Genomic DNA, 26,264 nt, shown 5'->3' on the forward strand with positions numbered 1-26,264 from the left:
GGGTTGTACTGTACGTGGCGCAATGACATGTTTGTTGCAAATAGGCCGAGCCCCTCTTCGTTCGCCCCTGATCAATTTTAAGTCATCTCCGAGGAAGTTTGTAACTTTACAGACTATTGAACAAATGTCATAACGGAGAGGGAAAAAAAGGACATGTCCAATGCCAGCGTTAAATCACCACCGCACTGCAGTGAAACACTGCAATTAACAGAACAGAACATAACAGGGAAAAACAAAGCAAAAACCAAATAACTCTGAATGGGATACACGCACACTCTAATATTTCGTTGGACCACCTTTAGCTTTGGTTACAGCACACATTCGCTGTGGCAATGTTTCAGGAAGCTTCTTCAATGTCACAAAATTTCTTTCCATTCAGTGGTGCATTCATTTTTCACCAAGATCTTGTATTGATGGTAGAAGAGTCACCTTGGAATATGCCCGTGCCATCAGGGAGTCCAATCTTTAGGCTCCCTATCAAACTGAAGCCTTTTTGTCAGGTTAGCCTCACTGATCAGTGGTTTTCTTAAGGCTACACAGCTGTTCAGTCCCAATCCCTCGAGTTCCCTTCACATTGTATGCGTGGAAACGCTCTTACTTTCAGTATTAAACATAACTCTGAATTCTACTGTTGTTTTTCTTCGATTTGATTTCACCAAACGTTTTAGTGATCACCAACCACATTTCTTCCTTGAAGAAGATGGTCCCCAACTATCCTTCCAGTTTTAAATAATGTGTTGGACAGTTCTTAACCCAGTTTTAGTAGTTTCTGCTTCATCTCCTCCTTAGATGTGTTCTCTGCTTGATGCATGCCAATGGTGTGATCCTTCATCCTACATCTTTTCCACAGCCACAGGATGTGTCTTTCCACACGGTTGTTTAAGAAATGAGAAGCTACTCATTGCTTCACTTGGGGTTAAATATCATGTTGCCAGCTGAAAGATAATCATCCATGCAGTAATTATCCAATAGGAGGCTTGTAGCTATTTGCTTAGTTAAATCCAGGTGGCGACTATTTTTCTGGCCATGGAGTGTGTATAGAATACGCGGTCTAAAGGAAATCTGGATTTAAATGAGAGTCCAAGAATTCACAGGATGGACTGAAACCCGAGAACAGGGAGAGAAAAATGTGTCAAATAAAAGATGGGGGCGCAATGAATGAAAAAGAGATACTGTAAACCTCCTGCCCCGGACCACCCACTGAATCAAAACCCCATTTCCCATGGGGCATTGGGGTTATGGCCTCACAGGTACAGGCAGACTACAGATATGGGGACTTCAGAGTCCCTTGGGTTTCTCTCTCGCTCCCTTTCTCTCGGCTGTGAAACACTTGGAATCGGGATTGGGTGGAAGAAAAAAAATAAAATATCCACTGAATACTGAATCATTCAGTAAGTCTTCTGACCATGACAATCGAGACATCATTTACCGTACGGGCAGCCTCAGTGACTCAGAGAACACATATGAGCTGCAGGAGGTACACATAATGATGATGTGGGAGGAGGACGCTACCGAATACCACAACATATACGACTGTTTAAATTGCTCATAAAACTTCCTGCATAACATCCATTATAATGCATCATGCCTCATCACCGGTGAAGGGATAAATTCTGGCTACAATCTACTACAGCATTCTTGCAAATTACATCTTGCCAACTAGAGTCCCACTTTGCATTTTAATGCGGCTGTAACTCTATTATCAACAAACAAACAGTGGCTGTACTCACAGGGTGAGGTGGTTGAAGCCGACGGTCCTCAAGGTGAAAGCTCTGGCCAGCAGACGCACATGCGTGAACAAAACACCGATGGAGTCCTCGAAGCTGGTCAGTTTCTGGAGGACTGGAGACGTTTCAATGAGCTGCCGGTCCGTCTGGGGCTCCTGCACCTGTGCAACGGAAAAAAAGCAGCAGAAGGTAGCCTGGTGAAAAGAGATAGGTCCGAGCGGTGTTACCGTTAGGTCTAATCCGCCAGAGAAGGGAGATCTTAATATTACAAAGCACAAACACCAAACAAATACCTGTTTAAACATGATGGTATCCCTATATATGAAGCCATAGGCCAAGAAGAACTAAGTGGCAACGTCCAGGGCTGAAATAAAATCTAATACAAAGTGCCAGAAATTTGCAGTTCCTCAAATGGTCACTGGAGGCTGGCTCAGAAAGTGGGTATAACTGTACAGTATAACTGTGTCTTTTTTGCTAGTTGGGTTAATTTTTATCTCTCATTCTTTGCTTTCAACGATGGCGGCTGAATTTTTTGCCGGAATTTCATCCAAATTCTGCCAATATTTTGCCCAACACGAGTTATACGAATGTCTGCATGTCCAAGCCTCCTCAGTTATCCTTACATATTCCTTATTGATCCAAGGGAATCAATTCAAAAATCACAGAGGTGGAGAAGCAGCAGGATATACTAAAGAGGAAACGTGCTACTACCAAGCGGGCCAATCATAGCTCTGCGTCCCCACACAGTGTAGTTACATTTCTGGGGAGGTGTATATCAGCACATGTGGTCCACACAGGTTCTGCATTAATGCAGGAGCCTCAATTTAAACAGAAGTATAAATTACACATGGACATGTTTATTTCTGCTGTAAAGTTGGACATTTACAGTCTACAGTGATTGACTCGCTTGGCCTCAAGTGGCCGTTTTAGGAACTGCATTTGTTTTTAGTACGCATACTCCCACAACTGGACACTACGCAGAACACATTACAAAGGCAAAATGAATGTGGTTGTTAGGACAACTTTATAAATGCCTGACGAAACGGATGAAATAGCCTAAAGAGCTGGAGCTTGACCACGACTGCTGCATGCTATGAAGCTATAGCGCGACCGACATGTCAGGAACAGCAAATTTCCAGCTCTGGACATTGCTGGTTAGTCCATCAGGAATCCTGTGTCACGTCGGGTTTGTCCATCTTTCCACAGCCCTGTTTTCAATCCCATCCAAGACCTCGTAAATGAACTGGAACGGTGACCGTGCATTTTTATGGCCCAACATCAGCGTTGGATCTTCCTAATGCTCCTGTGGCTGCATGACAGCTATTACTTGCAGCTGGGTTCAGAGAAACGCGGCGCAAAGCTTAAAACCAGAAGGACGGAAGATGAGGTGGCAGCAGATGAACGGCGATGGTTTTTAGGGTGAGATGTTCAAACAGCACATCATGTGGGTGTTCACATATTCTTAACACATGTGGAGTGTATCCTTTCAATGAGTTGGAGGGTCGAAAAGTATAAAAGGCTTTAATTAGAGAATTAATTTTAACTTTTTTACCATGTGCACGCTTTGTGTGGTGCTGTTAAACTGGACCGAATTAAGGAACAAGTGTCGGTATCACACGGTGAAAACACAGTTGAATCAATAGCTCTGTTATTTTAAACAAAATAACTGAATATTTCAAGCAGGACTGTTATATTAGAAAGCATTCGTTCACTGCTGTACCAAATGAACTGTCAAGTGAGTCTATATCTGAAAACTAATTTTTATAAATATAGCCTTTTCTAAAAAATATCATGAATAATTTCTAAGTTGTCTTTTTGTTATTTTTATGAACCATTTGTTTATTAGTCATTCTATTTTTTTTTTTTTATGTCCTGGATATAAATAACTGAATATATGCTCTTTGATTCCGATATAAGAGGAAGAAACAGAAAGGACAGAATCTCTTCAGACAGTAACTACGTGTCCAGCATCAACCGGCGAGACTTCTTCAAGAATCCTTGAATCGCAGACGGAGGAAAGCCCCGCGCTCGCTCAGCGAAGTCGCTCTGCATATGAGAGCCAGATAAATCCCGTAAATGAAATGAACCTCTGCAGTACGTGCTGCTTGAGGGCCTGTTTAGAGTGTGTGTTTTTACTCCGCCTCAAAACAAACTCGGATGATCTGCAGCAGATGGAATCTCTTAGTCATTAAGTTTTAAGTCAAACAGCTTCTCCTTCCCCCCCCCACCCTCTCTCTCTCTCTCTCTACATCTAGCGAATCCCGCGGTCAATTAATATCTCTGGTGACTCAGTCGTGCTCTGAGACTGCTTGCTTGTTTTTCGGCAGGCTATATCAGAGGCTCCAAAACCTTGTGACTTTGATGAGCCCTGAGAGAAGGGGCTGTTGGTTGTGAAAACTGCCGCAGATGATGCTTTCATCATTAGCTCTAGGGCTTGGTGAATTCGGAGGTAGATGGGTTCGGCGCCCTTTAACTACAGTATTTGCTCATGACTGTGCTCGTTAGAAAAAGAAATGATATGCAAAGGAAATATGCGCCTGCATGTTTGTTGAATCAAGAGATGTCCTTATGGGTGCATTAATTAGGTTGCTAGAACCGTCTAATTGGTCTCTGCGTGGTACAACTGTTAGCTTGACCAAGACATCTTTTCCACAGAAAACAGCAACACTGAGACGTGTAATTTCGTGCGGACATTCAGAGGAAACTAACGCACGTTCATTTGACCTTGTTAGCTCGCCGATTTGCCGTACACTCCGAAGCAACCTGAAAATGAGGCCGCGTTCAGAGCCCTGCAGGAGAATACGGCCACTTTCTCAATTTTCCAGTTTTCTTTTTCTGTGTTTTGCTGAAGAAATGACAAGTAAACAGCCTTTTCGACGTCTCCCATGTCAGGCCAGCGCACAGATGTATTTTTAAAAGTCTGTATTTTAATTGGAGCGCTGCCGGTAATGTCATGGTTCCATCTTCCTACATGTCCAATGACACTTTTCAGTCCTGCCTTATTCTTTTTTTTCCGTCTGTTAATTAAAGAAAGCGTTTAAATGTCATGCATCACAACTAACGACATCTGACAAGTTCAGCGCTTATAGACTCCAGCTATCCTTCACTGAGGGGAATGGCCAGCAGCAAGGCTTCAAACTAACTGAGGGGAGGAAAAAAAGAATCAACGGACACTTATACATAAAATAATTCTTTTTAAAAATGGCTCAGTCCAGACGGACGCTCTTGTGTCGCCCTCCCAGCTAAACCAAAGGAGAAACTTTGTAATCCAGGCTCAACGTAGACGACGTCCTGGTAAATTATTCTGGAGAGCTCAGGGTGATGATGCACCGGTGCAAATCAAGCAAACACGGAAGACATAAAGATGCGCCTGTAAACAAGAAGGAATTCCGCGGTGCTCTGTAGGGCATGACGGAGGCAAGGCTAATAATGTATGCGCGCATGCCAAAGATTTGTGTACGCATAATTACACATGCCATGGCGAGCTGCCATTGCCATCCGCTCAAACCTCATTAAGTTACCTCTAGCCTTCGGAGGGGAGAGAAGTAGCACCTCGCCAATTCTCAGCAACAATTTTGGGCATGATGTTCTAGCCAAAACTCTGTTCCACCACACCCTATTGGACTTGGACATCTGATGATTGTGGAGGCCACTGGAGTACAGTGAACTCATCGTCATGTTCAGGAAACCAGTTTGAGATGATATGAGCTTTGTGACATGGTGCATTATCCTGCTGGAAGTAGCCGTCAGTAGATGGGTACACTGTGGTCACAAAGGGATGGACATGGTCAACAACAATACTCAGGTAGGCTGTGGCATTTAAACCATGCTCAATTTGTACTAAGGGGCCCAAAGTGTGCCAAGAAAATATCCCCCACAGCGACCCTGCCATCCAAATGTCACAGCTGAAATTGAGACTCGTCAGACCAGGCAACGTTCTTACAATCTTGTATTGTTCAATTTTCGGTGACCTCTCGCATCAACAAGACATTTTCGTCCACACAGCTGCCGCTCACTGGATATTTTCTCTTTTTCTGACCATTCTCTGTAAACCCTAGAGATAACCCTAGAGATAGTTATGATCCACACCACACTCAAAGTCACTTAAATCCCCTTTCATCAACATTTGATGCTCAGTTTGAACTTCAGCAAGTTGTCTCGACCACCTCTACATGCCCAAATGCATTGAATTGCAGCCATGTGATTGACTGATTAGCGTTTTGTGTTAACAAGCAATTGAACAGGTGTACCTAATAAAGTGGCAAGTGAGTGTAGAATATAGAATTAAATAAATAAATGATGAAGCTTTTTTTTCTTTTTCTTTTTTTCTTTCTGTTTTTTAGCGAAACAACTCAGGTTCTATCACCTCAGGCCAAAAGGTCAGGATGCTACGAAGCTACCGAGAGGTTGCCACAATTTAACAGGCGTTGCCCCACTGGCAGGGGTCCACCTAGAGGAAACCTCGGCAACGCGCAGTGTGTGGTAATGAGGCCGCCACTCTGAAGCGGCTAATGACTACTCATGCAGCACGCTGCGGAGGCTCCCCCCGCACCACAGAGCGGTTGTATGGCTGACCCCGGGGCTCCACTCTGACCGCTGTGCCGGCCGCTGGGGCCTCCGCTGAGCAACTCACCAGGAAAACAGGCTGCCGGGTACCGCGGGTTTATTCCGAGCACTGATAAGCTCAACAAAAGCGTTCAGGCGTTTGGGAATGAAAAGACGAGAGGTGAGGAGGCAGAGACTAATATCCTGCGTGATGCAGGTAAACATGACGTTATTTTTGGCCGGATATGGAAAAAAAAAATGCACATGTGAAGACGCAGCTCGTGCATATGCAGCGAGATGAAGAGAACGAAGCGCTTAAAGCAGAGTCTCGGCAGACACACAAAGAGACGTTTTCTCCTCACAAACACATCAGAGAGAAGGATGCCTGACGGTCCCTGGAGGCCCCATGTGATTCGGGACTGTAATCCTGTTATGGCATCTTTGATCTCTTCTTCCAAATCCTAATTTCAAACAAACACTGTTGACATGTTCAATGTTTCTGGGCAGATCATGCAAAGAGAAAAAAGGAACAGAGGGAGAGAGAGTGTGAAGAGTCACGAGCGAGCAAAAAAAAAAAAAAAATGAAAAGAAAAATGATGGAGAAGGGGAGAATGGTGTGGTGGAAAATGGGAAGAAAAATGAGCAATAGCGAAAAGAGACTGGATGAATGAAAAGGCGGATTAGGGTCTCAACGAAAATGGGGAGCAGCACGACAAGGGAGCAGAACAATGGAGACCAGTGAATGGCTACTAGGGGCCTTGTGACAAACATAAAGAACTCAAGTTAGCCTTGGGCAATATAACTAACAGCTTGCCCACCTCTGTTAGCAACACACTCACACACACACACACACACACACACACACACAGAGGAAACAAACCCACACTTAGAATGGGAAAACTTCAAAGATGAGCGAGTGCTTTTGTATCTTGGGGGTGAGGTGAGTTTTAATGAGAGGCACCCAGACAAAATAAACATCAATAATAAAACAATATCTCGACCAACCTGCAGGGGGTGTGGTGGGTAGTTGAGCCAGACCTCCCGCATGTCCTGTGAACACAGAAAAAGAAGAGTCGGAGGGAAGAAATCAATGCATTTCCCCATTACAGCAGGATCATTTTTAATGGATGAATTATTTAAACACATTTAAATCAAAATGAGTTAAAGCATCGGCGGAATTGGTCCTGGAAGTAGACAACGAGAACCCAATCAAACAAATGAAATAATATACTTTTACATTAGTTTATTGGGGAAAATGACACAACGCCACGTATCTATGAGTCGTGAAAGTAAGTGCACCTCTGGGATTACAAGGTTGATTTCAAGGCCCAATTAGAGTCCATCTGTTCAGAAGTGTTTCGATTCAATGTAATGAGACCCAGGCGTCGTTCAGCGCCCGTTTTGAGGGATTTGTCACAGTCTGATCTTCGCAACATATTTGTGCAAGTGTTATGACAGCACCAAGGAGGTTTCTGAGGACCTCAGAAAAGGTCACAAAACCGTCTCTAAAGAGTCTGGAATTAACAACAGACGGATTGTGAACAAACACAGGAGGTTTAAGACGACTGCTACCCTTCGCAGGAGTGTTCATCTAACAGCCATCACTCTAAAAGCAAGATACATAACAGACAGAGAGGTCACAAAAGAACCCTGGGTAACTTTGAAGCAGCTAAAAGCTTCTCTCACATTGGGGTAATGTTAATGGTGATGAATTCACCACCAGGAGAAACACTAGGGGCGGTAATATCCTTGTTTGGGCCAGTGTTGCTGAATCTGGGCCAGGACAGCTTTTTATCATTCTGAATTATACCATTGAAGTCTAAATGATAATATTAGGGGTGTCCATGAAATGAATCTTAATGAAATGCTGCAAGACGACAACAACACCAAGCACAGAAAATGACTATTTTGGAACGGCTATTACAAAGTCCTGACCTTAATCTGGTAGAGATGTCGTGGAAGGACTTGAAGCACACAGTTCACGTAAGGACTTTTGGACTTTGTTTGTCTACTGTCAGGACGATCCGATGACGCTTTGAGTCATTTTTAAGCCATAATGTGGCAAGTTCCAAGGTGGACAAATACTTTTAAGTGGCATTGTAAGTATTCTTTATAGATTTCCCCTTGCACTCCAGGTATCACAAATGGTTTAAGGGAACCGAATCACTGATAAGATTTCTGTTAGCTGCTTATAAAAACTGATTTAGGCATGTGTAGGATAATAGCCTAGAGAGTGTGTTGTCTATTAGAGCCACTTTTGCTCATAAAACACTGTCTGAAACAATGAGTGTACGTATAGATCCTATTAACGTGCTCCTGACAAGATGTAAACAAAATACTGACATGCTACCTTCACAGTCAGGAACCATTAGCACACAGTAGATGATTTAGCTAAATGTTGGTTAGCGCTGGAGCCATGTTTCCAGACACACAGATGAGTTCAATATTCATCCTCCTTCAAGGTCTGTTGTGGAGTCTATCGACTCCAGAGGGAAATAATGGGCTCTTAAACACACTGCTACTCTAGCTAGTCGCTAACTTTACCGTCCTGCAGGTTTTTAACCACCTGCTGCGGGTGGAAAAAAGAGAGGCAACACCGAATCAAAACAAAGCCGTCATCGTAAAACCGGAGACTGAAAGATACTAAAACACTTGAATAAATTGAAAGAGAACTAATGCACGTGGTCAGAATTCTCATCAGAAGACGAGGACGAGAACGAGCTTTGAAATTTCCACCAGAAAGACCTTTCGAGATTTCACCTTTCAGCCTGGACAACTTCATTTTCACCAAAAACCAGACAGTGTACTTCTTTTTCGCAACATTAAAATTAATAAAGGTTTTATATATTATTAATGACTCTTGCAAAAGCAGCGAAAAATATTACAAGACTGTAGTTGTGCGCCACAGATGGCTCGGTGTCGGGATTCCTTTGTCAAAGTCCTGTCAGGTGCCATCGACGGGCCTGGTGTGGGGAGGGCGTCGAAATAACTGCAAATGAGTCACCGTCTCATTTTAAGATGCAGAGGTGTGTACATCGGCCACCCACTGTGGAGTCAGGTGGTGAACGTGGAGGTGGTGTTTATTTGAGCACAAGACAAGGGGAGCTGCAGGTGGAGGGGTTGGTGGGATTTAGCTTTCAGAGGTGTGTTGCTGTCTCTGGGGACGCGCGCTGACAGTGCTGGACTTTTGCCCAACCCGCCTGCGGAAAGAAATATGTGCAAGATCAACATGTTTCCTCAACGCCGCTCTGAGGTACTGCCACACAGGATCGAACGGGAGAGAGAGACACAGCTCAGAGAGAGAGAGAGAGGGAGGGAGTATATAAGCCTCGGCTCTCAAGTTGTTGCCAAGGACAACGCCAGCCAGAGGCAGTTTTGGGCCTGGGGTCTAATGTTGGGTGAGTCATGGTGGTGATAGAGATGTGGAGAGGGCCTCTAAAGTACAGTATCACTCAGGTGTTTAAAAGGTTCAAGGAGATAAACCTTTAAAATGTGGCGTTAGCCCACAGGGGTGGGGTGTGTGTGTGTGTGTGTGTGTGTGTGTGTGTGTATGGGGGGGGGGGGGTTATGTGTGCTGAACGGCATCGGATGGGTGCCTCATCTTCTCAACCCACCCAGCTGGCAACCCATCGCCCTGAGCGACCAATGAAAAATTCATGAAAGTGGTCAATACGTTTGAGTAAATGCTTCCTTTTGGCTGCCTGTCTCTTAGCCTGCGACTGGAGTTGAAAAGCACTAAGCGCTACATAGCAGGTATCAAGTCGACACCGGCCTCGCTTGTGAATACATGGAGTGTTGGGTGTGGGAAGAACGTCAATAACACTTGCTAATGGATCACTTGTTTTCAAAGCAGTATTTTTTTTCTTCTTCTTCTTTTAGACGTACAATTTGCTAAAAAAAAAAAATACACGAGAGCGTTGTATAGCTAATGTGGATTAAAGGATAGAAAATGAGTAGGAAAAAAAAAAGTCAAAACAAGAAAAACTAAAGAAGGAAATAATTAAGGAAAAGTGAAGTACGTACAAGTTGCTTCGGCTTGTGATCGAGGCTTATGATTAAAATCCATCCACAGGGCGCACACGATCCGCCCACATGCTGTATATAGACCCGAACAGCTAATGTTTCAATTACAGCCATTCCAAAGACAAGGCAGACAATGATTAAGCCAGCGTCGAGTGGGGATTTAAGAATAACAACAGTTTTTTTTTTTTTCCTCCCTACTCTCTTTCTCTCCCTCCCAGCACAAGGAAGGTATAATTACTGGGGGCACAAATCATCATGTTCAGCACCTGAATCACAGCCATTTGGAGGATATAACTCTGGTGCGACAAAAAAGCAGGGGAAAAAAGCAAAAAAATAAAAAAACATATGCAAACATGTTTATTTAAATGTCGACGGCCTACCGATGATGGCAGCTGAAATTAAAAGCGAAACGAAAGGCAACACGGTGAACTCGCCAATGATCACCGTTTTAAGGTGGGTTTCTATCTACCTCGGTCTAACCCACAGGGGAATCGAGGCACAAGCTCACTCTTGCACATACTAGGGCCTCACAAGCCAACCGTGAATAGTCAACACCACTTTACCCTCTGTCCACACACACACACACACACACACACACACAACACCCTCCACAACCCCTGGGAATTTTGGCCATCCATGATTGGAACATAATGGTGCTCTTCTCTGACAAGGTTCAGTGCTCCCTGACAAATTGGTCTCTAGCTACAGGCCGCCAATCAATCCATCAAATGTAGTAGTGCAGCGGAGGGATCGATGAGAAATGGCATCGCTGATCGATGCCGACATAAAAGCAGCTCAAAACGGAGGCTTCTGTCGGAGAACGGTCAAGGTGATCTTCCAAATATGGGGTAAACTAATTCTTTGGTGATGTGTATCACACAGTTTATGGTCGAAGTGTGGAGCACACTTCTTTTTTTTCTTTTTTTCTTTTTTTTACAGTTCCTGAAAGTGTAGGCAGAAAAGTGCATGTGAATGGAAAATGGCCAGTGAATGAGCGAACGCACTCGTTCAGCGATCTATCAGGAAACCAAGGACACAGCGGAATGGGCATACACGCTCCCATTCAAAGTGTGGAAATGTTAGCCGCAGTTGTTACAGGACAAAGTGTGCAAATTGCACAGAGAGGGACGTAGGGGTGTCAGAAGACTGATAATCCGTGTTTGTGTGGAAAGAAGCTTGAATCCAGCGAGCAAGAGGGTTAGAGTTGCTGCAAACCAGTGAGGTGGCCTTAATATGGAGCGAGTTGTCAGCCAGCCTTTCACCTGTGTGAGCACGTAAGCCTAGCACACTCTACTGGTGTACAGAGAGACCAAAATAATATCACAGTAAGAAATGTTTGTCAAATATGCTTTAAATGTGATTTAATTTTTGGTGCAAAGACTACAAGTAGCGAAGCAGTTTGCCACCACTGCTTGAGTTGGTTGAAGTCAAGCTGCTCTAAAACCCTTTTTGGCACTTTAACATCTCTGCGCCATGGCGACCGTCTTAGTTGTCACAGCAACCTTTTGGTGTCTGGGTGTGCATTCTTGTGTGGTATTGTCAATAAAATCAGATTAGCCCGTGGGTAACTAGCGAGATCGTTATGGTGATTGCTCCTCAAAAGAGGCGCTTCCCTCAGGACAGCACAGTGGCATCAACATCTTCTTCCAGCAATATTGCACCACTGGTGAGTCCAGGTTGGGAGCAATTGAGGAGCTCCCCCCCGAAGAAGACGCTTCCTGTCTCTCCGCTGATGCTTTAATAACCTCCACAGTAATGTCATTAGCAAATTAGCATCTATTGTTTCCTCCGGGCTTCTGTGTGCAATGAAGCTAGATTCCATCCTCGGCAAGAGCCCTGTTGTTTGGGAACAAGTGCCAACAAAGGTGATGTGCTGAGAGAAAAACAAGGGGACGGAAATAACTGTTGCGCTCCAGCCATGAATGCCATACCAATTAGGGAATAACAGAGAGAGGGAGAGGGAGAAAAAAATGGTGACACTGTTTGTCTGACTAGGTCTTGAGGTGGAAATTACAAGCGTGCTTTGTTTTAGGTAGTCTGTTCTGAATTTTACCTCCGGAGTTGTGAGGCTTTTGTTTTGACTTGTGAAACATTTGTTGGGGTAAAGACATCCTGAAGTGTTAGAAAGGGGAAAGAAAAGAATGGAAAAACAAGATGGAGCAAAAGAATCACCGGCTTTTGATAGAAGGAGGGGGGACTGATCATTCATGTGTGACTATGGAATAACAAAAAGGAGCAGTAAAAGCTTCCAGGGTGTAGTGGAGAAAAATGTAGTCCTTCACTTCTGCACCGCATGTCATTAGTTTAGTAATGTGCTGTGTGAAGACCCATTCAGACGTGTTAAGCTAGGAATATGGAAGGATCCAAGTGGTTCTCCAGACCAAGGAAATTTATCTCACCCTCTGCCTGTCCATCTCTGTGGTCTGTCCGACAACTCCCCACCCCCCTAGCCACCATACCACCCGGCTGGTGTTCGGCTTTCTGGTCTGTGTCCATCTGTCTCCTCTCTGCTTTGTATGACAGAGCAGCCATCAGGAGGATTCAGCTTGGGAGGGGTGGGCAAGCCGTACTATTTCAGTCCTCCGTCTGCATTTCTTAAAACTTTCAAAAACCGAAGTTGAAAATCACACAATTTCTCTTGAAATCTCCAGTCACTTGCAACCCAACTAATGGGCTTCATCAGCATCTGAAGCTGTGCTGCATTAAATGCAAGATCTAAGTGGTAGTTTAGGGGGTCAAGTTTAGGGTTAGAGATGAACCTTCTAACTAAATAGCTTTATTATTGGTGTCAATGCAATGTAAAGGGTTTTTGTTGTACAATTTGTAATGCAATGTATTGCCACAGCAGAAGTGATGTCATACCATGATATGACAAGTTTGTGTTCTGGTGATCATGAGTCAATTCAATCACAGTGAAAGCTGTGATCTTCAGTGACCAAAGTGTGTAGCATACAGTTACCAGAAACTAGTCATGTTATGTTTCATTTCTCACAAAAGATTTTAAGACTGAACTATCAAATGCATTACCAGTGCCCATGCAGTGCAAAGTTCCCCATACAGTTTCCATATCTGGTGTTCCCCAAGGTTTAATTCTGGGCCCCCATTTAGTTTTCATACACATTCTCCCTTCGTCCACAAAGCTATTTCAGCTCTATAAAACTGACAGAGTTGTTGCTCACAATTCCATTTTGGGCACCCATCTAGTTTTCTTTCACACTCTATTTGATGTTTGTGTTTTGTAGTAAGTCATTTTTGGCTTTTAGTATAGTGACAATTGATAAATCACATCACAGTGAAATCTGGAAGACAGGGCGGCATGTGTCACAAACAATTAGCAGAAATGAGTCACATAAGCAGTTAAAAAGTTACCTTGTTCTGTGAACAGACTGACACCACCAACAATATCAGCACCCACGTGTTTTGATCACAAACACAAGCTTATTCTTTGTGTATTTTGTGTTATTTTATGGTATTTACACTACCTACCTTCATTCACAATCAGTCATGGTGCCTTTGTTCACAATGTTGTTCAAACGGTTTTTGTATTCTGTGTAGCATTTCATTGTTACCATTAGGAAATAGTTATCATTTATCTGAGGATAAAAGACAGATATATTTACTCCAATTACATTTTGAAGGTCATACACAATAGAAGGTTTTAAATCATATTTTTTTTCTTCCAATTTTAGAAGAAACCTCCTGATGATTTTCTTACCCTCGTTGTGACCACTTCAATATCTGCTGAAAAACTCAACCACGTCTCGAGGAACAAATTAAAAATTCCATTCAAGAAAGGATTTTAAGATCTTGCTAATTACTGAAGATTTATTGATTTATCTTCATCTCTGAGCTTGAATGTCCTTATTACCCTATTAAGATTATGTGATACTTTTCTTTCTACATTTGTATTAATGATATTAATAGTGAATAATTTCATCTAAGAGATATAATTGAAACTATATTATTACTGAATGTTCTGACATACTCTCTTAATACTTGTTTTTTTCTGATTACAAAATGGACATATGGATCCACTTGAAATCCTTTTAGAGAGAAATTACATCATGGAAAAATTTAATGCACAAACATATGCATGTTTCTCTTCTCAAGAATTGATCCTGATCCCAGTGAACCCCACCATCTGCCTGCTTGAATAGGCGTTACGTAGCTCTTTATAATGAAGTTATTCAAAAACATTACATTGTTAATTCAGATCGATTCGGTAGCGTCCCTAAAACTGTTTTTTATAAGGGAATCTCTCATACAAATGAAGACCTCCATATCACGGCAAGTCAATAGCTTGAAAACTCATGCATTGACTTTCATGGCCAGAGGATGACTATAAAACAGACCCAAGGACATTTCACACAAGGCCTTCCACACAGAAAGAAACACTCTACGCTCAGCGCTCAAACACAAAGGCTGGGCGCATTGCAGAAGAGACTCATAGTAAGTTTGGCCAAGCTTGTGGAAAATTGAAGGCCAAATTTTTTTGTTGATTAAAGTGGAAAAATGAAAAAGGAAAAAAAAAAAAAAATGCAAATAAAAAGCTTAAGTTATAAAAACGAATGACTGCTCTTGAACCCTTAACAAATCATTAAAAAATCATCATCCCCCAGTTATTTTGTGGAGAGGTTTTAAAAGATTTTGAGTCCTCTACTATAGACTCTCAAAGACTAGTGATTTTGATCAAAACATGTCTTATTGATTTCTTGTGCGTCTTATAGTGTGTGGGAGTCGCCAACTGAATCTCAGACAAACAACCTCAATAGCCAATTAGAACTGATCCTGCTGGTACACACTAGACGAGCTGCGAGTTTCTTAATTGATTCATAACATTTCTCGCCAAGATAAATGCAAATACTGATTCATTCATCAATTATGCATGCCTGCTGATCTCGCGCACGCACACACTCTCGCAAACAATAGCAGGTGTCCCGCTCAGGACTGGCAAACCGAAAACGTTCCACACCTCCAGTTCATTTTCCAAAACATACAGTCCACGCTCAGGCTGTTTTTGCTGCAATGTCTTCATCCAGATCTTTGTCTGTCTCTGTCTTATTGTTTCATCTTTGTGCATTTTCGGCATACACACAATAAGCAGCCAGTCGAAAGTATTGTAGGATAAAGAAAGATTTTGTGAAATCTCATGTTCTGGGGCTGGCGAGGTATCTGTATCGTGCAGCGTGTGGGTACATTGCCAAAGCATGCCCTGTGCCTTTGAGGGACTAAAAGAGACAGTAGCGTCTTCTAGAGATCGAAACAGGAATATCTCATCTGGCGTGTCTGCAGCCGCCTCTATGACGGAAAAAGACAAGACACATGCCTTCGCAAATACGCATCCTGCTCGTAAACCTACAGCGAGGCAAAGGGCAGAAACCAAATTAGAGCGGAGTTGTATATTTTGTCAGTTACCTCACTGTTGAAAAGGAGTCGACCAAAGAGCTGCCGGGCCTCTTCCAAGCCTCCTTCCAAATACACAGCCCCTGGAATAAAACGAGAGAGAAACGAGGATGAATCAAGAAAGAAATCAATACAAAGCTGAGGTTTATTCAGAAGTGTGTGAGAAATGGTGAACTATTACCCAACGCAGAATGGAAAAGTATGACATTCCACTGGTACACTGCTGGTGTGCGTGTGTATATATATATATTATTTCTAGCAATTCTGAGGCAATTTCAGACTTCTCTCCTAATGGAAAACTTAAAATTAATTGAACTCAGCAATGAGTTATAATTGCTTTATTAAAAGTAGGAGTGCATTTTTATTGCCTTTTGACGGTGAAATGACCTCGGGGTTTCCGTGCAGATCCACCTCCCCCTTGTCATAGCGCAATAGGAGAAAGGAGGAAAAGGAGGAAGAGGAGAAGGAGGAGGAGGAGGAGGAGGAGGAGGATGAGGAGGATGGTTGCCGTCACAGGGCTACATGGAGTGCATAAACCTCGTACGCCGATCTGAATGGGCCCCCAAAGAGGCTTCGCATTCAAACCCATTCAGGGACACTGTGGACAAAAGTATAATGTCCTCTTTGTCACTCGCCTACACACTTGGACATGACTTATCTGTGCAGATGTCGATTGAATTGCAAGGGGAAAAATAAAATTTTGTGCATACATCAACACACACACACACACACACACAGAGAGAAAGGAAAGAGGACAAAGGGAAACATCTGATATGAGATTGGCTCAAAAATAAGAAGAGTTGCTGTCACAGCAAGCAAAGAACAAGTATTCCAAATTCCCCTCTAAATGTGAACAATATGCAGCGTCTCCAGCCCATTCTGCTGAAGCAGTCAGCTCCTCGTCGCAAGTCAACTCCCCTTTGTGCGCTATGCTGTTTTGCTCCTCTACTGTTTCCACTGAAATCAGTGAAACTATCACGGTGCCTTTAAGCTGCATACAAGTTCGAACCATCACACTTAGGATGGCTCATTCAATTTAGAAAGCAATAACCACCTGGCAAATTGGGTATACAATCGTGCACTGGTTTTTATTATGTGCCCAAATGAGCCCGTGGAAACGGGGCGCGGTGCGGTCGCGAGTCTGAATGCGCAAACTGCTTTCATGGACGACATCAAAACCATGCGAGGGATTCATCATCTGGGGAGGGAAACTGCTTTCAGATGGCTAACAGGCCATTTACACGCATGCACACACGCGCGCCAAACAATGAAGATGTAGCCTACATAACGGAGACCATAAAGAAATACAAACAAACCACCTTACACAAACCCCAACTCTATCTGCCTTCCCTGCTCTTACTTCTAAGCACAATGGGAAATCACTACAAGCCGCTCGCCGAATGTTCGCAAAATTCGATTAAGCCCGACAGCTCCGCATCAACCAGCAGCCTCTTTGACTTTTATTCATTTGGTAAAAATATAGTTCGCATTCTCATCTTCTAAAACCGCTTGTTTTCTAGGGGATTGCGGGGGGGTTTGCTGGAGTCTATCCCAGCTGTCACTGGGCGAGAGGCCGGGTACACCCAGTCTTAAAAATACAGCTGTGTGGTGAAATAATGAAAGTAACTTGTGAATTCTGGAAAGCAACCCGCGATTTCTGGGTATTCCCTGAAACGCTTCCGAGCGCTCGGAAAGCCAAACACAATAAGCCTATAAATCAACGGCCGCCTTGAAGTCCGCAAACACAACACGCCGCTAAACCCCTTGCAGATGTGTATCAGTAAGCAAGCTCTCTAATCTTGGCGCGACGAGGCGAGCGTCTCACTGAGGCCGACCGCAAGAGGCTCCGGAGACGGGAGCGGCTCTTCACAGGATGTTTTCCACCAAGCATCAGCGCTGAGATTTGCGGTTTCACCATAATGCGGACCTCGGCTCTCAATGTGGCTACGAAGCAGATGTTCCCCCCGGAGAGCAGCTGTGGGTGGGTAAGAACTCCCTCCTAGGACCGAGTTTTGAACGTCTTTCAACCATCAATCATAACGCATTCATGAGTGCGAGCGGCGAGGCTGGGGGGGGAAGTGGGTGGGGCCGCGAGGCAGTTTTCCTCACGTCCTGATGACACAGCAGATTTTGGAAAGTTCACCGAGCGGAGGCCCTTCAAAGTGGTTGGATTTCAAAGTTTTTGCTTCTTATTAGATTTTCAAAACTTCTTCCAAGAGGAAAGGAGAATGTGGAGGTAAGCAGGCAGGGAGAAATAAGGAGGGCCTCGAGGGATTTAAAAAGGTATTAAAAATCTCAAAGCAACACCTTTGGTGTCAATCAAGGAGCCGGTGGATGAAGAAACCAAGATATGCAGTTAAATCTGGTGAGAACGCTCTTGACAAGGAGGCCGTCCGTGCAAAAAGTGTGCCCCAAAGCAATCCAATCAAACGCGCAACCTGCCGCAATCATTAAACGGAGATCTGTGCTTCTGAGGCCACCCCCATCAGCCTGCAGAGTTGCAGCTCACGCCCTGAATACACACGGCCCTCAAAGACGCCCAGCCAACTCAACCGGCAATTATACGGCAGCGTCTCCCCACAGCTCAAACAGCAGCAACATCATGCCTCGGCCAAATCCCTCTGCAGTCTCAGGGCTCCCTGACACATTCAACCCACCCAGTTGTCGAACCTGCCAGGAAGGCCGGCGTAAAATGCGCCAGGCCTACAACTGAGACAGACCTGCTTAGAATATACATGAAATATCACACTGGATTTGGGCAAAGGACACCGTGATCCACATACTCCAACAAAACCTAATAACGCTGATGTACGCCTGGGGTCCAGCAGCACTTTTCTCGAATCAGAATACAGCGCGAGAATCCTTCCCCTTTAGTTGGCGATTTCAGATCCCGAGACACATGCAGAAATAAATCTTGACAGATGTAATTATTGCGTTTTTAATTCTCGGAGAACGCGTTGGGCCCCTCGAATGAATGCTCGAGACACAAAAGCGGAAGAAGCTCAGTCTTAAACTAATAAATGAAAAATTCCATCATGTAAGCGTGATATAGGTCAGACAGAACACTGTGTGCTGACACTAACCAAGTTTTCATCCAGTAAAGAGTGGAGAATATCAATCACGGCCAGAGCCCCTAATGAATCTCCACATCTGTCACAAGTCTAATTCAGACAGCCACGCCGACTGTACAGTGTTATGTTTAGAATAGAATTCCAATGTCTGTGGGCTTTCAGTGACCAATAAAATCCCAGAGTCGGGGGCATATGAAACACCAGCGGCTGACAGTCGCATTAATAACCAAGAATGAATTATTCAAAACCGCTCAGGCTCTAATCCATCAAATAATATATTAAGCCGCTCCCTCTCAGCTCAATGGGGGCTGAAGCAGCAGACGGACACGGAAAGCAACACATTAAAGGCAAGAAAAAAAAAAAAAAAAAAAAAAACCTAAACCAAACCAAAACACGAAAATAGAATTTCCTGCACAGCGGCGACAAAAGGCAGCCTGAGTGCATTGTGACATCAAACATCTTACTTTTCACAAAAAAAAAAAAAAAAAAAAAAAAACGAGGCTCGGAGCGAAGGGCGAGAGGCAGAAACAAAAACGGAGGCAAGGAACCAACTCCACCGCTGCAATTAACAAAGGGAGCAGCACTCACTCAATGAATACACTGGGCGCATTGTGTATGAATCTGATATTCAGCAAGTGAGAGATAATCCTTTCTCTCCGTTCTTTTAATAGGAAGAGCTTAGAGAGGGGCCTCACAAAGGTTCACCATCTGTATCCCCCATGGCTGCTGGCAGCGTATAATCCACAGATCAACTGTACAAGGAAATTAGGGCCATAAAAACAGAGTGGGGCCTCCTTTCTTCTTCTCTCAATTCTTTTCAAACTGTTCTCGGGGAAGGAAGCGACGTGGCTTATCAGTGAAGAGGACCTGAGAGGGAAACGGGAGGGCAACAGGCGTGCAGGTTTTCTCTGAATAAGCGCGGGGAGAAAGTGCTTTTCCAAAGACTCGGAGCGGGCAAGAGCAGCGGCGGAGAGGGAGAGGGGCGAGGGGTGAGGGAAAAGAGAGAAGCGGGGAGGAGGCGGTACAGAATGGGAGGTGCGCAGGCCAAAAGAGCCCAAATGAGAATGGCCCACTCCGGCAGAAGTTAATGACGGGGGATCAGAAAAGCAAGATTTCCATTCAACACTTTGAATTATTCAGGGTTGCAGGGCACCTATTTGCATTGCAGATTCCTTTGCTTTCCATTCCTCCACCGCTCTCCCTCCATTCTTCCCCTCCACATCTCCCTCCCTTTCCTTTTTCTTTCTCCCTCTCACTCCAGAGCAGGAGAGTGGCCCTGCCTCAGGGTTAGGAGACAGACACATTCTCGGCTCCGCGCGGAGAAAGCTTCGCCCATGCAAAGCAGGAGATTATCTGCCATTTCCAACACAGCCCAGGTTCAGTGGTCACCGTGGCGGAGAAACAAATAAAACAGAGGTCAGGAAACACGCACAGTGAGCCGTTAAAGCTATCTGCCGGGGCCTTGGAAATATTATGAGCGTGTCACACTCCATCATGGCTTTCAAAGGCAGAGCGTATGGAAAGAAGGCCATTTGAATGCTATGCATGCGCACGCTGGAGGAAGAGAAGTGTGTTAAAAGGGAGAAATATCAAAAAAAAAAATAAATAAATAAATGACGGTAACTTCCGACTACAAGGCAGTGACACATCCGCGAGTGCGCGTCTGTCGGTGCGGTTGCCTGCTGCTTTCGGGAAAGTGGCGGTTTGACGTCTCTGTCAGCGCCGACGCCCGAGCCAGAGAAGGGAATGACAGCGCCCCTCGTACCATCCTGCAGCACGTGTTTTCGAGATCCCAGCCAGTCTCGTGAGGAGGAGAAGGCGCTCGGTTCGTCGAGAGAGAGAAAGACAGACAGAGAGAGTCGGAGGGCTGGAGGGTGATGACGGGGAAGGAAGTGGGGGTGGGATGACAGAGTGACAGCGTGACTCATCATCCGCGTGGCACATCTTTCACCTAATAACACCCGAACTCTAGATCACAGAGCGGGAACAGAGGGAGAACGGAGGAACGCGAGGGGGACATGAGAGCAAGTCGGAGACAGGGGAGGGCGGGGACGGATGAGGCTGCTCGACAACAAGGTCTTAAAGGAGGCGTTTGAGCTAAAAAAGCTGAAAAGAAGATGACAAAAGGCGCGGCGAAGGAAGAAGAGGCGATATCAGACGGCATGCTCGATGCAAGTCACTTCGGATGTCTCGGGCTCGGGGTGGATGCGAGCACGTCGCGCCCCGTTAGCGCGCGCGTCTCGCGGTGAGGCGGGCGAAGGGGGAGGGGTTGATATTTTTGAGCTAGAAATCCCAAACCCATCACCGCAGCTCGCTCTCCGACAGCGAGTTTTGTCACGGGGGCCCTTTGTAACAGGACGCCTGTTTACTCATCACTTTCACCGAGTTGAAATGGAGTGGAGAAGCAGCGAGGGGCCGTCCGGGGTCGAGGGGGCCCCCGCCGCCTCGCTCGGATGTGCGCGCCAATGAGGCGGCGACAGCCACGGGACAGAATAGATTACGATTTTTGTCTCCGCCGATAATGAACCCGTCGCAGGAAAAACGGGGGCCCCCGGGGGCCGACGGGGGGGGCGGCGGTACCAGTCAGCACTTTCCCCCCGTCGCATCCTCGCGCACCGCTGTTTCTGGCGCAGGGGGAGGGAGGCGGAGAAGATCTCTTTAAAGCCACCCGGCGTCTGTATCTATCGTCAGGGGAGCGCGGAGACGGCTGAACCGGTTCAATCAAGATGGCGATAAGATGGGGAAAGCTGCCGACTCCGCAGCTCTCCAGGAGCGAGGCTTAGCTCGGCCCGCGGGGTCGGATCGGGGGGGGAGGGGGAGGGAGGCGGTGGTCCCCGCCGACGGATTTCTCCGCGCGTTCCGTGTGCGGTTTCCAGCGCGGGGTCCTAATCACTGCACAAACTCCATCACCGAACCGGCGGCGAGATGAATGGCGAGCCGGCGTACGCGTTCGGTGCGGAGAAAGGGGAGCGGCGCTCTGGGGATTGCCCGTTCAGTCAGAGGTCAAACCACGTCTCCCGAGATCAATAAAACTGTGTAATGTTTCCAAAGCCTAATGGGAGATCCGCCGCAGCTATTCACACGGCTTAACGCACTTGAATTACACTAAGAAAAGATTCGGTTTTATTCAAAGCACGCCAAGTTCGCAGGTGAATTTAACATATTTATGCACAAAAGCGTTTCCAATAAAAATGTGCAAAGTCCAGCGAAGCAGCACTCCACTAAAACTGCGTATTAAACCCCCGACTAATTTTTGTGCTGCGTGTTTACAAGAGTGGGGCGATGGTATTTGTTTTCCGCGTATGTAAATCTATCCTTTTAGGAATAGCTTTGCATATTTAGTTCGCTGCAAATGCATTTTTATTTAGTTCTCCAGCTCAGCGATCATCCTCGCTCCCGCCGCGGCCTCAAAGGGAGCCTCACCGATCAGGGCCTCGAAGCAGTTGGCCATGGCGTGTCGCAGGTCCGACTCCCGGCACAGGTCCGGCCCGTGAGCGTAGAGCATGAAGCGATCCAACTCCAGCTTCTGCGAAAGACAAAAAGCGTGCACACACACACACATATGAATAACGACAGCCACCTGAAAAGGTAACAGCATACGTCTTTTATAGGTTCTCATAAAGAAGTTAAAAAAAAGAAAGAAAAAAGGGCTAAATATCTGGGATGAAAAGAAAGAGATTTGCCCGGCCTAGCTGGAAAATGTTTTTTACTTCGTGGTACTGGCAGATGTGCTCATGTGTTGTCCAGCTGTGGCGTGATGCGCTAAGCCAAAACAGGAGGAGAATGTTCACGCTTGTCCATGCGAGCACAAATTACACTGGCACGCACGCACGCAGAGACATGGGAGATAATCCCAAGATAAAATGGGAAATAGTACAGCGGTGACCTTTACTCTTTATGAAAAGTAACTCTTTCATTGGTATGCTACTTCATTGACAAGAACATACCGCGAAAAGCATTTGCACCCTTCGAAATCAGCAACTTTTCTGCATAAAAAGTGTGTTAATGAAGCATATGATGGCATGGACAGGATCTTACCTCAAAAAAAAAAAAAAAACAGTTCAGGCTGGAAAAGCTTATTAAAACCAACTCTAGGGTTAGGGTTAGGGTTAAAAGAATGCATCTTACTCCAAAAGTAAGACACATGAAATCCTGAGAGGTCACAAAGGAGCGCAGGGTGACTTCTAAGCAGCTAAAGGCCTCTCTCTCACATTGACTAATGTTAATGCTCATGAATCTACCATCGGAGAGAACGCTGAATTAGATGAAACCAGAGTGGAATTATTTGGCTTAAACGAGAGGGTCGTGTCTGGAGAGCGAACAACACTGCGTTCCAGCAGCCAGAACTTCTTCCATGGATTTGGCAATATCCTGTTTGGGCCTTTGCTTTGCTGCGTCTGGGCCAGGACGGTCATCACTGACGGGCCAACGAATTCTGAATTATTCCAGCGAATTCTAAAAGAAAATGTCAGGACGTCCGTCTGTGAGCCGAATCTTGAGAGAAACTGGGTCATGCAGCGAGACAACACCCCCGAGCACACAAGTTGTTCTACAAGAAAATGGTTAAAGAATAACAGAGTGAACGCTTTGGAACGGCCAAGTCCACGTCCTGACCATAATTCGATTGGAAATGTTGCGGAAGGACCTGAAGCACCGCAGCATCGCTTCATGTGAGGGAACCCCAACATCTCAGAAGTGAAGCGGGTTACGGTCAAATCAAGATCATTAAAATGCTCCATTTATGCTTTTTCGTTTCGGTTTGACTTTTTTTCTTGGCAGTTTATTTCGGATGTTACAGCAAATTAACATTAACACAACCAGGAGAAACTTATCGAAATTAAGAAAAGATGACCAGAGGTCAAAGAAGAAGAGCGTAAGAAAAAAATCCCTCATAACAAAACCTCAGCAAATAAAACAGGTAGGTGATACGTCGCAATTACTTTTGGTTCAACAACAAAAAAAAAAAATTCAGCTTTGTTAAATCACATTGTGTGCCCTAAATATGACGTTTTTTTGCACGCTCAAACCTTTGGCAGATCAGGCCCTACGTCTTCAGAGTGGATGTTAGAGGCAGAAAAAAGGACAAGAGGAAGGACTTGCTCAGAGCATTTCTAGAGCTGCAGCTCTTATGGAGTGTTCCTGGTCCGCAGCGTGTTCCCAGGAAGAAAAAGAGTTAAACTAGCGACGGGTTTGAAGATCCTGACCTTTACCCACCGATGAAAGCGCCTAATGTTTTGATGAGTCATGTTTTCTCTGACATCACGTCGACGACCTCGTTCGCGCTCGTCCGCGGCACCGGGGCGCAAGGAGCACCTTCCTCCTGCTGCCATGGGGACGCGCCTGGTCTGAGCAACGCTCAGGTGGTGGTATGCATCAAAGCAACGTTGACACAAATGCCAGGACCAAGGTTTCCCGCAGGAAAATTACATCGTAATGAGATCATCAGAATTATTTACTACACCGGTTGGAGGTTTTAATGATCTCTATTTTCAGTTTTATGTTATGGCTGATGCTGTGTGTGTACAAATAAACTTGGCAGTAAGGGAGCTCGGTTAAACAGACGTGCGATATTAGAGTTGATTAACTTTTGGATTTGAGAGCAGGATTTGATAATTAATCCAATGTGCATAGTCTGGATTTCATGTAAATAAGGTTTGTTACGGGTCGGTCAGTCAAACTTTTTGCAACTGCTCCTCTGAGCCAAGTCGAAAGTAGCCCAAGTTGACTTCACTGGCTGAGCACTACCGAGGAATACGCAACAAAAAACAGTCAGGGTGCTGTTTAATTACGGCTGATAACCGTTGGTGGTATCCCACCCCCCGCGACTACGCGCGCACGCGCACACACACAAATTAAATCACAATTCACAAATACTCCAACTCAGAGGGAACCCGTTCTGACTTTTAAGCCTTCCAAGTGAAGTGGCGGATTGTGCCGTCGCTCGCTGAAGATATTTTTTGGTAGATAATTGCGAGTGTTCTTGAGCAGACGGATTTAGAGGAGCCTGGTAAACAACTTGGCAACGTTGAACACTGTATCACACTCACTTTACCGCGAGCGGCAAATTGAAACAAGCCAAACTACTACACAGCACTAATGCAGATTCGGGCGGCTGCATCTTTGTATTCAGCGGGGAGCAACATGAAAGATTGAAGTTTTTAATTGCTTTCTCCACATCACGGGGCGATTATTGTTGTGTTCTTTACAAACGTGCCAGTGAGTGCGTCTTGGCTCTACAACGCTGCCAGCAAGAGAGAGAAAGAGGGAAGCGAGGGGGCCTAGTGATAAAGGGAACTGGAGAGTGTTTCAGGAAGACCTCTAGGGGCCCACGGGGACCCCAGCCGCACCAGTCTAGTCCTCCAAAACAACAACCTTTTAACTCCAATTACAAACCTGAGGGGGGGGAGGGGAGCGGCGGCGGAAAATGAGGGGATGGCAGCAAGACAAAATTACTCTTTTCCCCTGTGCCCGCTTAGAAAGAGGCAAAGTCATAACAGTGAGGCAGAAAACAATAACGCTGTCTCAAACATGTACTCCTGTCAGCTCGTACACCTTACACCATTTTGGCCTGCAGAGGAAGGCCTTGTTATGAGTTGGAGGACGGGAGTTTACCTTGGCTAGCATGGCTAAGTGCTGGTTCTGTACGATGGCTGTCCTGTACGTGGCCAGGCCGCCCTCCTCTAAGCTGGGAAACAGGTAGTACAGGTGGACACTGTGGACGGAGAGGCAAAATATAGATTAGAGCGCTCATCAATAATCTGAAAATTAAAATGTCTGAAAAAGAAGACCATCACAGAAGACGAACGAAATAAGAATGTTAAAAGTCCCGTCCAAAACGGCTGAATATTTGCTTCATGCCTCATCCTGCGTTTGCCAAATTCTTCAAGACCACCTGATTCGTTTTCCAGGGACTTCCAGCCCATCCAGGGCCGCGCTGGAACCAGCGAAATGGCCAAACGGACGCTTCAGTGGTTCCACAGCTGGGTTCCGGGCGAGCAGGTTCCATTTTCATTACGGTCCGGCGTCTCCCTAACCGCGGCGTGTCATTTGATTTCATTTGAATTAAAACAGCCCATTTAATTCAGTCATTTCTAATCAACGGAGAGAGAGGAAAGCAGGTGGCGTTCTGTTTTCCAAATTCACGAGGAGTCTATTTGTCAGGGTATTGTGATCTTACTGTGAAAACAAAACACTTGGAATTAATAAAAACCACTTTGTGTAATGGAAAATAATTAGACTGGAGAGACTTGCTTCGCCAGCCAAAGTGTCAGTCATGCTGACGGCCTGAGTGAGCGGCGAAACATTCTTGGGAAGAAAAAAAACAAAACGCAATATCCGAACATCATATCGGCATTAAGTGATATGGAAATAATAAAGAAATCATAATGTTCTTATTGAAACAGAATGAAAAAGCTGCAATGTAAGAACATAGTGAGTTTTTTTTTTTATATAATTATTTTTAATAACTTTTACTGATTTAAATAACTCCCTCTGA

The 26,264-nt window shown here is 45.1% G+C and overlaps 1 protein-coding gene across 2 annotated transcripts in view; it reads right to left on the minus strand.

The window, feature by feature from the left end:
• drosha (drosha ribonuclease III) overlaps positions 1 to 26,264 on the minus strand; it is a 95,496-nt gene that overhangs the window by 27,116 nt on the left and 42,116 nt on the right. For both annotated transcript variants that reach the window (XM_047612152.1, XM_047612151.1), the window contains exons 21-25: positions 25,382 to 25,481; positions 22,193 to 22,295; positions 15,711 to 15,781; positions 7,278 to 7,322; positions 1,731 to 1,888 (exon numbers count right to left, since the gene is read on the minus strand). In XM_047612152.1, the coding sequence (XP_047468108.1) occupies positions 1,731 to 1,888; positions 7,278 to 7,322; positions 15,711 to 15,781; positions 22,193 to 22,295; positions 25,382 to 25,481 (477 nt within the window). The remainder of the gene's footprint in view (positions 1 to 1,730; positions 1,889 to 7,277; positions 7,323 to 15,710; positions 15,782 to 22,192; positions 22,296 to 25,381; positions 25,482 to 26,264) is intronic.

Source organism: Mugil cephalus, chromosome 18, assembly GCF_022458985.1.
Source record: "Mugil cephalus isolate CIBA_MC_2020 chromosome 18, CIBA_Mcephalus_1.1, whole genome shotgun sequence".
Classification (NCBI taxonomy): domain Eukaryota; kingdom Metazoa; phylum Chordata; class Actinopteri; order Mugiliformes; family Mugilidae; genus Mugil; species Mugil cephalus.